Genomic DNA, 13,676 nt, shown 5'->3' on the forward strand with positions numbered 1-13,676 from the left:
TTAAAGGCCCATATAAGAGATCATCAGCTTTAAATTATATCTTGCTAATTTGAGATAAGAAAGTATTGTTGAAACGATAACGATATATAAACAGATAACATTATCTTTTGATTTTACGTAGAATAGCGCGGAAAAAACTCTGTGTTTTCGCATAATAATTTATCATTATAGTATATAATGGATAAATATATATGTAAAAAATAATATCTAATCATATTAGTATATTACTGTTAAAATAATTAATATTCTGTGTATATTCTATTATTTTAAATAAATGGATATTTTTTAATATTATTTCATCGTAAAACATTTGAGTTATACGTTCATTTTTATTTATGATTAAGTTCATTGTACGATATCAATCTCATATTAAACAAGCAATTTAGTCAATTAAATTTCTTTAAAGATTACAAAAAATAAATAAGGACTCAATTATAAAAGTATTTGATATTGAAAGCTCGGATGAAAAATAAATAAGTTTATTTTTTTAATCGTCAACTTAAGCAAATACATTTATATTTATGATTAAATTTTCAATAAATAATAAAAATTGCAAAATAGATTTAATTTTGATAATTTGTGAATATATATATGTCTAGTTTTTATAATTAATATATTATAATTAACAAATAGTAGAATGAATAACTCTCAATATTCATCAAATTAAATATAATATTTTTTTGTATTTCACATTATCTATATAATATCAAGTATATTTAAAATATTATTCATACCTAAAAAAACATGACATAACTTTATATTTAATAATTTTTACTAAAATCTCTTGCGATTTCTCAATAATCTTTGACAAGTTAGCGATCTAGAATCTCTCGTGTCTTCGATTACACCTAACTACATTCCAGATCGATGAGGCTCTCGATCAGGTATTTTTCACTTCAGTCGTCGTGAAGAGCAGGATCGTGACCATCGCGAGTTAAATTGGCGTAGATTTCTTCGCCGTAATTATAAATAGGATAGGAAAGTGCGGGGAAGGGACCCGATACGTCGCGGACAGTGCCCGAAGCGGCCCCGAGGATGTTTCAGGAATATCGAGGACGTAATTATCCCATAATTGCCGAGCAGCGGTCTTGACTCTTGAGCAGCTCTACGTCTCGGCGGTTATTCGAGTGGGGATAGTCAGTGGTTGGCCTTGTGCAGTAATTGTACTAATTATTACTGCCCCTTTCCTCCCTCACCCCCGCTCCCATACAACGCCGGTTTCCTCCCCCCGACCGCCCAATTACCATTGGTGGCCCGCGTGCGCGAGAGAGAATCCGGACTCGCGGAGATTTCAGAACCTTGTTTCTTGGAAAAAAAATCTTTGTTAGCGCCCGAGAGATTTGACCGCCGTATCATTGACAGTGGGAGGTTTCTTGGAAATTCTAATTAATTTATGGCTGCATAAATTAGAGATAATCAGGGATAATTAGGGACAAAGAATTGATGTTAAGTATGCGAATGTAAGACGGAATATCAGTGTAAATATGCGTTGATAATTTTGCGATAATTAAAAAAGAATTTATAAAAAATAATATATGCATAACTGTGCATTTTCACAAAAAAATGTACAGGGACTTGTTTGTCGTAACATTAATTAATACACGGAGAGAATTTTCTCTTAGAATTTATCCTGAAAATTATGGTGATGGTGGGACAATATGGTTATTGAAAGAATTTTATAAGAGCTTCTCCGATTAATATTTCACAATAAAAAATATTAATATGTACATACTAAATTTTACTATGTACTTGTAAAATTAATCGAATATATTTTATATCTTATTATAGATATTAATATTTTTTTATTGTGGTAAATATTTAATTAAAGATACTCTTATAAAATTCTTAATTCCAATATCATATTATTCGACGATTACTATGATTTTCACGGTAAATTCAAAGAGAAATTTTTCTCTGCGTATAATTTTTAGTTTTTTTGAAATTTAGATCTAAAAAAATTGTGCATTTATAATTCGAGATTAATCTCTCTAACAAATTTTCTTTAAAGTGATTAAAGTTTCAATTATGATAAATAAATAGTACTTTTTTTACTATCTACTTAAGTTTATAAAAAATTAAACACAAAATAATAAAAACTTAACTTATTATTTTATAATTTAATTATATCGATAATTGGTGATTTTATCCATCATAATAAAATTTGATAGATAACTTTTTAATAATATGTTTAATAGATTAGTGCGCGCAATATGCCTTTTTTACATACATACACACATCTTTTCATATATATACCATATATATATCTATTATTATCTTTTATTTTATATATCATTCTCATATAATTTTATATGCGTATATTTTCTCTTCAATTAATGTGTCAAATCAATTGCTTTCTTCTCAATTACCGTGTCAATGGAAAATATAACATTTTAATGACACTAATTTTACATTTGACATTTTAATGACATTAAATTTACATTTGACATTAAAAATATTGAAGAGAAAATATACGCATATAAAATTATATGAGAATTATTTATAAACAAGAATAGATAAGAACAAACATATACATATATATATATGTGTATTCTATATTTTATACATAATTTTAATTTATAAAAAATTCTCATAATTTTGTGCGCGTAAATTTTCTCTTCGATTAAATGTCATACTTTCTGTTGCCACAGCAATGTAATCGAATAAATGCATACTTAATAGATTTGAGAATCGAATTAAAGGGCCGCGGAGTAAATGTGGCGCGTCTCGTGACGCTTACGGTCCTGAGACCATTGACGTGACCCCAAGCGGCGAGAGGTAAACACAGCCGTAGGTCACCGCGTGTTGATCGTGGCAGAACACAGCTGACAGTGCAAGAAAGACAGGACACTCTCATCGAAACAATCCACGTGGCAAGGACACGTCATTAGACGTCAAAATGACGTCATTTTAGGAATGTTACGCTTACACATGTACTATACACATTTTGCGTGAAGCATATGCTCCCTCAGAAATAGAAATATGTACATCTCGCACACGTTACGTCTGTCTTAGCACCTCGTTCGAATGAATACCGAAAAAATATATAAAAAATGATCTCATGCATCTCTACTCACCCTCCGTTTGTCGTACGCCGCCAGCCACTCGTCCGCCTTCCGTTTGTCGTAGAGCACCCTGGCGAGGTTTCCGTGCGGCCGATACGTCCGTACGGAGCGACTCGTCGTCCCGTTGCTGCTGCGTCCGTCGACGCAGCAGGTGGCTTCCTGACAGCCGTAGGCGCACCTGATGACCTGGGGCTCGTCTGCGCCCGCCGCCATGCTCGCCACGATTTAACGCGCGCACGTCCGACGTGCACGTCGACGAGTCACCGATTACCCACGCATGATTTGATCGAGTCAATTAAGCGGCGATAGCCTCGCGACGCGACTCACCGGATCGACGATCTTAATCGCGACGTCAACGAGGCGCACGAACGTAAAAACGGGCGCCTCGTCGTCGCGTAAACACACCGCACTTCCTCAACACGTGGCCATCTTGCGACTGTGGCGCCGCGCGCGGCGCGCAAACGAACTAAAGGTTTGCCTTGAAGTTTGTCGGTAATTACCGACCGATCGATTGACCGACCGCGACTGTCACTGCTACTCTTGTTGTGTGGTGCGAGGTCATCGCGGTTTAAATGTTGCTTCCAGTGCATTGACACGTGCGAGATGTGTTTACATACTTTCTCGCACGAATTTTTGCATAATTTCGTTGATTGTTGGCGGCACGTGTGTTGGTACGTGTACTTGGACGACGAGGGAATACAGGCGTACAACAACAGTCACGAAAGGTGATCGACGTAAGTAGAATAATATTGAAATCAAGTCTCATTAACATTTCTAACCTGATTAATATGTAACCTATAATTAATGCTCAACGAATATATACGAGTGCATATGATGCTGTTCAACGAATATATACGAGTGCATATGATGCTGCGAATAAAATGGATTTCTATATTTATTCAAGCAATAAAAATATACGACTGTTTTTTGTAAAGTACATCTTTATATGAAGCATATATCGATATATTGAGTCGCTCTCTGAAGTTATGGCGCTTTCGATTGATTTTTGCGTTTCAACGCCAATTTTATTAAATTCAGGGTCCAGGGTCAAGGGCCATCGCGCACAAATTCATACAGCTGCATCCCAGGTTATTTAAAACATAAAAATCATAATAATATGATGACGTCATTATGAGTTTTATGTTCTACTTGCGATATGCATGAGATCTGGATCAATAAGCACGAAATGGTATACTTATTTTATATTTTATTTTATCAGCATTTATGCATTTTGTTATACATATATTTTGATTAGATTAATTTATTTGATATTATGTAAATCGATGGTTATTTGTCCAGGTAGTCTTTGTGTTATGCATATGTATATCTATGTTAAATTTGTGAGCGATGGTTCTCTGAATCGACGATTAGAATGAGTGGGGTGGCCACCTTGTCTATTGGTCACTTTGTCTATTAGTAGAGTGGTCAACCTGCAAATTTCAACCGTTTCGGTTTATTTAGTCAAACGTGGTCGTTGCTGAACGTGCTGCAGATGTTAATTGATATTTCATTCCGGATAAAGCGTGAGTAAAACATGAATCACTGAATGTATATGCTAATATAATATTTAACATATTTTGTAGGTCAGTGCGCTGAGCACTTTCCGTGTAAATCATTTATTCTGCACATTTATATATTCTTCTTATCGAAAATCGATCGAAAAATACATGAAGTAATCTGCGCTTTGGTCGAAATTAACGAAGCACGCATCGTGCTCCGAAATTATCGCGAGCATAGTTTACATATTTCTCGCATCTTTTATCGGCCAACTGTTCTCCCTCGAAGGAAGTTACCGAGACATGAAAGTTTCAGGCGAGATAAATATGGCACGGGGAGAGCACTCGGCGCACCGGTCCGATGAATATTTTAGATGCCATATTGACGCATCGCGCGCGATTTGCTCTCTCTCTCTCTCTCGCATGCTCTCATCGGTCCGCTTGTTCGCACGCGCGCTGATAATTCATTAATTTATGATAAGCCCGGCCGCGCCGCCCACGGGCCACATCCTCTCCCTCTCCCACACGCCATAAATCATTTTCGCGTCTGACATTAATTGTGCGCCACCCCTCGTTACCAGGAGAAATGAGATTTTTTTAATTGGCGAATTTTTCACCGTGGCTGACACCCTGCCACCCGCTTCCGAATATTCCCCAGTTTTTCTGGTACTGAAGAGAAAGAGAGAGCGAGAGAAAGAAAGGAGAGAGAGAAAGGGGGAGGGGGGGTAAAGAAAAAAAGAATGTGGCACGAGAAACGCTGTGCATAATAATTTTCTTAAATTTGACAATGATATGCCGAAATGGTACCTATACTTATTTTATTTTATCAGCATTTATGCATTTTATTATACATATATTTTGATTAGATGAATTTATTTGATATAAATTGATCATACTTTTCTGTGTATTATTATCCCCAATATAATAAGTATTAAATTATAAATGAACAAATAATATAAAAAGATAGAAATATTGAAATATTACAAAGATAAAAAGATAGCATAAAAAGATAGAATTATTTATATAGTACATGTTTTTTAGAATTATATATATAGTACAAGTTTTCAAGTAGTATATTAAATTGATTTTGATAATTATAATAATGTTTTCGAAAATATAGAATTATGATACTACACTGAAAAAAATTTATTGAATTCGAATAAATATTTATTTCAATACTTCCTTACAAATCATTTATTTGAAACTAATAATATTGATTTGATGTGAAAAAATATGTATATAAGAAAATGCTTTTCGAAACATATAAATATTTATTTGTTTCAAATAAATGATTTAAGGCAGTGTTGAAATAAATATTTATTAATTTAATAATTTTTTAAATATAAAAACAGTTAATATAACATAATTTTTTAAATGTACAAATATTACATTTAAGCGTAATGCGAGATCGCTTTTTAATTTAGATTAACTTGCATCGTTTCTGCATGTAACCTTGTCGAGGATTTGTTTGGGCTATGCTTGACATTAATGACTAAACAACGCATGTGGCCTTGCAGAAAGCATCGTGTGCGACTACACATTTGCATTCCTATATTTCTTTTGGTTAGAAATCTAATTTAAATCTTTTAATCTTCTTCTTAAATGGGTCTTCATGAAACACTCGAAAATTCGAATATATTTGATAACAATCACGAGCTATTAATTTCTTCTTTTGACAGTCCCAATATACACTCATTTGCATATATACATTCAATTTTTTATAATCTTTTACAGTTCTTTATACAATAGAATTTGTAGATAAAAATCGGTTTCTTCAATCTTTATTTCTAACAACAACAATATAATCATGCATAAATATTTTTTTGTCATGGGAAATATTCTCATGTCATGTGGTTTTAATAGAATTATTTAATAACTCCATATAAATAATACAATAAATAAATTACATAATAATTAATAATTTATTTGCAAATTATATATTTATTGTTTGAAGATATTAAAAACCTTGTAATCACTTGCTAAAAATAATTGGCTGAGCGAATGATTAATTATTAAAGTATTGAGATGAATATGATTTTTTTTTAATATGTTGAATATATTGATTACTCATTGTTTTCACAATATTAATCGAAAGTATCGAACCGACTTCGAAATAGACGGTGAACTTTATTGAACGCGAATGCTGTCTGACGTAGGTACGAGATTCCTCGCGCGTGTAAAATACAAATCGCATTAGCAAGTCAAAGTACACCACTCTCTTCCGCGGAGTCCCATTTTGAGACATTCCTACCTACGTCCGGCGCTTCGAAAGGGCCTTAACTCGATAAGTCCCCTCGGTACCTGAAGTGAGCTCATAATCGTGAACGAAGCGCGCAACCGCTTATTACAACCGAGGGCATTGTAAATTTGCAGGGAAGAAGCGGAGAAGTGTAGAAGCGAGAGCGTGGATGAGAGCGGAAAGGAGATGGAAAAGAAGAGTGAGTGAAGGAGGACGACAGGCAAGGTAAGGAAAAGAAAGAAGAGGGTGTAAGGGAATGAGTGAGAAAGGACATGAGGGGGAAGGGCAAGTCAGGGAAAAGAATAAGATGAGGGAGGCAAAGAGGAGTCGAAAGGACAAAGCGGCGCAAAACGTGCCCCTCAGGCATCTAAAGTCTTTCTTCAGCGTTGAAAATTTATCGTTCTACAAGCGCCGGCGAACAGAAAAATAGCGAGGGGAGAGAGAATAGGGGTGAAGAGAGGGAGGAGAGGGTAGGAAGACGAAGAGGAAGTGGGTGCCGAGAGGAGATATATACGGACAGGCGCGTTTTGTTCCATTTATCCGGGCAAATCTAGATTTTACACCGAAAGTCAGTGTTTAAGATAATGAGGACATTTCTCTTTCTTTTTTCAAAACTGCGGGCATAATTAACGGTACGCGTGTGGAAAACATTAATTAATCCCCATTGCGACGATACAAGCCGTTATTAGAAAAGGCGCGCGTGCATGTATGATCGCGTATGTATACGCTTGATGAGTAATCGTGTCTATAATTATGCAACTGAGAGTTGCATCTCTCGTGCGTGTATAAGTACGTACATACGTAGGACGATGTCGGCGTGATAATGCAAAAGCGGTAAAAACAGTTTAAATTCCAGGCACATGTTTCGAGAAATAATTTAATTACGCGAGGCTATAACGATGGTAAAGTGACGATGATAATTTGACGTTTAATGCGCGATGGAGCGACGTATATCCTGGCCGAAGACATTTTTCTTAGGAGTGCCTATCGAAAGAGAATCTTTAAATGAGAACATGACGATGTAGCTTGTACTCATAAGGTGGGCTTTGATGTCCAACTGCGTTAATTCTGTGATAACAATCACAGAATCAGGGAGAGTCGCTTATTTATCTTGGCACATGCAGATTAATGAATCTTACTTTCTCTCTCATGATCTGTCTCTCATAATAATACTTAATAAATTTATCATATTATTATTTATCATTTCGACAACTGGGATTACAGTGAAAGTCTAATTAATATTATTAGGAAATACAATAGCATTTATTACATGCCCATATATTTTAAAAAAAATCAGAAAGAAATATTGTATATTTTGCATTTATAAAACGAGAGAATAATTTTACATTATCTTTAAGAAATTGCAATCTATGTATCATTACATTGTACTTGAATAAGATATAATTAGATACAAATTATATAAAATAAAATTTTACGGCAGTTTTAAAATGTTAATGTATGAAATGTATAAAATAATTTATATGTACAAGTAATATATAAAATAATTACATTACGTTAGAGCAATTAAGGATTAATCAATATGTACACGGAAAGAATTTTGTTTTAGAATTTACCCTGAAAATCATGGTCATCGTTGAACAATACGATATTGGAAGAATTTTATATAAGAATTTCTCTGATTATAAATATTTATCATAATAAAAAATATTAATATGTACATAATAAAATTAATCGAACATATTTTATATATTATTGTGAATATCAATATTCTTTATTGCGATAAATTTTAATCAAAGAAACTCTGATAAAATCCTTCTAATATACTATATTGTCCCATCATTATCATGATTTTCAGGGTAAATACTAATGTAAGAGAAAATTCTTTCTGCGCTATTTAGATTTTATTTGTTATCACAGTCAAACTCACGCGCAGCTTATCAGCAATAATATCTGCACCGAACAAATCGTTGCTTTGTGTTTTCGATTATAATTTTTTATTGCACAATGCACCTACTCGAAATATGTGTGCGATTTGCGATTTATATATCTATAAATATTGAGATGAGATTCCAGTTGATTTTCAAGAATTGTACTTATTCTAAAGCTTCATCTTTTCTAATGAATCTTCTTCGAATTTTAATCAGTTATTAATATAAAATCATAGTACGCGCGCGCTATTAGAATGAAGTTGCGGAATAGCGAATAACTTTAGTCATTACCGAAACACCGCGAGCTTGCATATTTATATCATGTATGTTTTAATATAAAAAATAATAAGATTGCTCTAATATATATATGTATTTTCTCTTTGTTACAGATTCTTGAGTGTCGAACGGACGTTACTTCGCGCGATTATAGTTTTTGTATTTTTTTTTTCAGTAGCAATGTACGCGAAATACGCGTGAATCACGCATCGTGTCGGGAGTGCCGTGTAAAGTATCGCGCGTCGGGAGTGCCGTGTAAAGTGTCGGGCGATCGTAATTATTCGTGTTTTCGCGAGTGTTGTAAGTGCTACGAAGGACCAAGAGAGGAGGAAGAGGCCCAGGGAGGCATCGGGCGACAGTGAGGCAACCGTGAGGTATGTAAAATAAAAATGTTTTCTAAACTGCATTATTTAATACACACACACACGTGTATAATATATAATTTGAATATTTTGTTTTCAGATCAATGAGCTGTAGACTACAACTTCGCTACTGCACGTGTCGGTGAGTGAGAAATTGTTTATTTTATATCATTTTTATTAGCGATAATGAGGATGTATCAAGCTAATGTCTTATTTCATGGATATTTATAAATAATTAAGAGTTTTGACTTTAGCTTCAATAATTTTTGAGAGGTCTTGATAATTTAAACAAATATGTCTGGCCATTAAAGTAACTTCACGCCGCATCTCACTTTGTTTTACGACATTTTCCTTATCAGTATTAAAAAGTAATTATCAGGATTTAACAAATTTATAGGTACAGTTCTACATGAAATTCTAAAAAGAGTTCTACCTTCTAAAAGCAAAATAATATTAAGTAAAATAAAAATAACCGAATCCTATCTCTATAGATGAGATGCATTTTTCAAGTAAAATTCTTATTTAAAAATTTTTTAATTGTTTTAATCAGATCTCTCTGATAAAACAATATACATGCCCAGTACTGTCCGAGTAGACTCCAGAATAAGTAGAACTCTTATAAATTCGACTGACGTCTCATCTCGAAATACAGATATAGGTAGGGTTACCATCTCAAAAAATTGTAATGCCTGACTTCCAAGTTTAAAATGCCTGATTTCTGATGAAAACGCCTAACTTTTATTTTTGATAAAAGATCAAAATAAAAAACAGCTTTAACCTATGTAAGAAATTTGTAAAAGGATTAATTTTGTATTTGAGACATTTATTTAAGTAAATCAAAATAATTCATAGTCATCAAAATTGTTTGCTTCAAAGTCAGTTTGTCGGTCAACGCAAAATTTAAAAATGTCTGACACCGTGCAATGCCGGTCGCACCCCTGACGAAAGTGTAAAACGCCTAGCAAATCCGGCAAATGCCTGCCATATGGTAACCCTAGATATAGGTATCCGGTTATCTTTATTTTAGCTTAATTTTATTTTAAATTATTTTTTTACTTTCAAAAGGTAAAACTTTTTTAGAACTTATATAGAACTATTTCGAGTTTCACGAAATAAGATTTCAGCTTCACACACACACACACACACACGAATTAACCTATCTGAAAGAACTTGACAAATTTACACTATTACTTGAAATCATCATATAGTTGATGAACATTTTTAATTAATTAATTTGTACATCTACGATTTTTAAATCGCGATAAACATAATTTTTCTCGACTTGCGCCATTTTCAGTTTATATTTTCTTGGCGCGTATTATCCGTCAGAATCAATTAAACGTATTCGCGCAATCATTTCGGAACGGTAAATGGGAGATGCACAAGCCTCTTTGTTTCCTTTCCCTTCGCGAGTTGCATCTCACGTCCTACGTCCGAGTCCGAGTCCGCGGCTGATTACAGGGGAAAAGGCACCGAAAAGAGATCCACGCACCGATCCCCGCTGTTTCTCTCTCGCCGTGCCGCTCGTTCTTCTTATATCCCTCGTAATAATAATTACCAAGGCGCGCGTGCACGCGACGAGGAGAGTCGCGCGGTTGTGTGCGAGAGGCGCCTAAACGACTCGGCGGCGGAGACGCATATGGAGTTCACGCGTGCGGAGTGATGTATGCCCCCGTGTGTGCGGCGGGATGCGTAAGATGGGTAGCCTATACGTCTTACATGCCCGGAGGCATCCCAAAGTCGAGTCCCTCGGCTTATGTGCCGTCGTCGCATACATGTGCACGCGAGCGTGTGAGCGCGTGTATATGTACGACGACACGAATGTATTACGCGGCTGTGTCCAAAGTCGGACACGCTCTCTATGTTCCTTTGACTTTGTATTACATGCCTCCCCGCTACGAATCGAATCTCTCGCTCTCTTGGAGAACGCGCGTTAATTACGCCGCGGGATGCGCGATCGTGTAAAGTCACGAGGGACGTTAACGAGTCCGCCACACGTAGTTAAATCGGACCGCTTGTTCGCGCGATGGGACACATAAGCCGCGATGTATTTACGAGTAATGTTGTAACTCGTATGTGGATTTCTTCATGTTAATGTATCGCTCGTTTTGTTGCATCAACCATTATTATTAATATCTAGTGATCAAACTTACGTTTATCAGTTCTGAAAAATAAGGAAAATATGACATGTACTTTTTTCTGTTCTGTTATATCATTATAGTTATAATAATTAAGATTTGCTTATTGCAATATATTTCATACGTATGGAATCATCAATGGCTTTGAAAGTCGACAGATTTTCGTCACCAGAATACTAGACGAATGAATGTCGAAGTTAGAGGTGTGAAAGGGCGGTATACGTTTAAATGAATATTCCGTTTATCCTCTTCCCGCGAACACATTCCACGTGTGCATAAAAACTTGAATATGTGGTGAATAAATTACCATAATAACTGGCCATACAGAGTTAAGGCTAGTCATTGAACGGCGCCATGGCGCATTAAACTTATACAGTCATTAACGTCGTGTCGTTACTTGGAGGGAATTAAATCAACGATAGAGCTTCCGCATACCGTATTCGATAAATTAAAAAGAAACTATCCATAATTTTTGTTCCTTCGCATAATTAATACATTAAACATAATAATAAAGCGCGCGGAAATGCGTTACGTACGCGTGCCGCCTTACGTCAAGTTAATACGAGTCTAGAGGAGTCTAGTCAGGGGCATAAAACGCGACGGGCAAGAAGAATAAATAAGCAGCCGGGTGCTCTTTGCTTCCAGCGGCCGACCGCGAGATGATCCCGCGAGGTCTCTACGACAATCTCAATACTCATTACGAATTTTCCGAGTACGTACGTACATATATTTGTACGGCGCGTACGGCAGTAGCGGAAAAGAATCGGCGACGCGCGCATAAGGCGATGGCGCAAGAACTCGTACGTCTTCGGCGAAGCGCAGAAATCAGGGTCGTTAACACCGGACCGCGCCGCGCCGACGCGGATCGGCCGGGGGTCGGTACCTTCCTTTTTGGATTATATATACATATACATATGTACGCGCACAGGGCGCGCATGTACATATATATCCCTTTCGTGTACATATACGCGCGAATGGACGGACGGATATACACATTGATTGCATTTTTGCGTCCGCTCACGCGCGCGCTGGTAATAATGCTAATTTGGTAAGTAGAAATGGGCATCAGCGGGCGGTCGGGCGGACTGTGGAACATACGGTAGCACGGGTAGCGCTAATGCCTCGTTTTTGTCCTCCTCCTTCCTCGCTTTTGCCCTTCTCTCTGCCTCCTTCTCCTTCCTCACCTTCTTCATCTGTTTCCCCCTTGGTCCACCAGCACTGCCACCATCACCACCACCGCCTCTTCCTCGTCCTGGAGAGACTTCTCTCTTTCCACCACCACCACCACCACCGTTCTACTACCACCTTTTCCTCCTTCTGCTGCTGCGCTGCTACTGCACCACCGTCTCTCTCTCGTCTCTTCTCTTCGTCGAATACGAGGCTACGGCGGCAGGCGACATAATGACGGCCAGACCTCAAACCTCAAACTCCTAACTGAATCATGAGTCCTCTTCGCTCGTCCGCGTCCGGGACTAACTTCCACAGGCGCGGCTTCTCGATTTACCGCGTTGCGGCTCCCTCCTGGGTAAGAGAGGAGAGCCGCGCTCTACGTGCCGAGGTCGTTTTGTCCTTTTCGTTTCGGCGACTCTCTCTCAGGGCCGACTTTTGTGTCGTATTGAATCGCAAACGACCGGACGGAACGGGGGGTGCTGCCGCGAGCAGAACAAGGACGTGTGCGGATTGCATTTTTTTACAACTCACGCGTCGTGATTGCGAAACAGTCGTACTCAAGCTTTTAGCTCCTGCAAATTGCCACTCGAGATGTTAGGTGCAATCGTGCTATACGGCGTGTTGAAAAAAATGAGAGCGTGTTAATGTCAAATTATATTATTTAATTTTACATTTTATAGTGTATTTCCCTGTATAAGGAGACAGAAAATTGTTTAGGTTTGTGTTAGTCTCAGAAAGCAAACACTGAAATGTGAAAATATTAATCTTGTATTTTTCGTTTAATTGAAACTTTCGTATAATATATATCGCATTATTAATATTGAATTTTCGATTTAATCTGTATACATTGTATTATATGTGTATAATGTTAACTTTGAGCCCCTTATTATTGCGGCTACATATCGGAATAGCTCGACATATAACGTACCTTTGGTCGAGACGTAGCACTGAAAACTTTTTGGAAACCTTTATAATGGGTTCAATAAAAAGCACCCCTGTGAGACGCATGTGCCACAATGATCTTTCTTTCAAACCGCAAGTCCG

The 13,676-nt window shown here is 36.6% G+C and overlaps 1 protein-coding gene and 2 long non-coding RNA genes across 4 annotated transcripts in view; 2 read left to right on the forward strand and 1 right to left on the reverse strand.

Moving 5' to 3' along the window:
* Positions 1-3,505, reverse strand: part of LOC114942119 (protein-L-histidine N-pros-methyltransferase) — a 34,154-nt gene extending 30,649 nt beyond the window's left edge. For both annotated transcript variants that reach the window (XM_085481399.1, XM_085481398.1), the window contains exon 1: positions 3,075-3,505. In XM_085481399.1, the coding sequence (XP_085337525.1) occupies positions 3,075-3,275 (201 nt within the window). In that variant the 5' untranslated portion in view covers positions 3,276-3,505. The remainder of the gene's footprint in view (positions 1-3,074) is intronic.
* An 85-nt stretch (positions 3,506-3,590) lies between these two features.
* Positions 3,591-9,330, forward strand: LOC114942121 (uncharacterized). The gene is made up of 3 exons (XR_003821755.1): positions 3,591-3,796; positions 6,932-7,022; positions 9,076-9,330. It is a non-coding gene; the product is annotated as an uncharacterized LOC114942121 (long non-coding RNA).
* Positions 9,331-9,422: 92 nt separating this feature from the next.
* LOC114942112 (uncharacterized) overlaps positions 9,423-13,676 on the forward strand; it is a 167,243-nt gene continuing 162,989 nt past the window's right edge. The window contains exon 1 of the long non-coding RNA XR_003821752.2: positions 9,423-9,466. This is a non-coding gene — a long non-coding RNA (uncharacterized LOC114942112). The remainder of the gene's footprint in view (positions 9,467-13,676) is intronic.

This window comes from Nylanderia fulva, unplaced genomic scaffold (genome assembly GCF_048542155.1).
Source record: "Nylanderia fulva isolate GAGA-0341 unplaced genomic scaffold, ASM4854215v1 Scaffold1, whole genome shotgun sequence".
Lineage (NCBI taxonomy): Eukaryota > Metazoa > Arthropoda > Insecta > Hymenoptera > Formicidae > Nylanderia > Nylanderia fulva.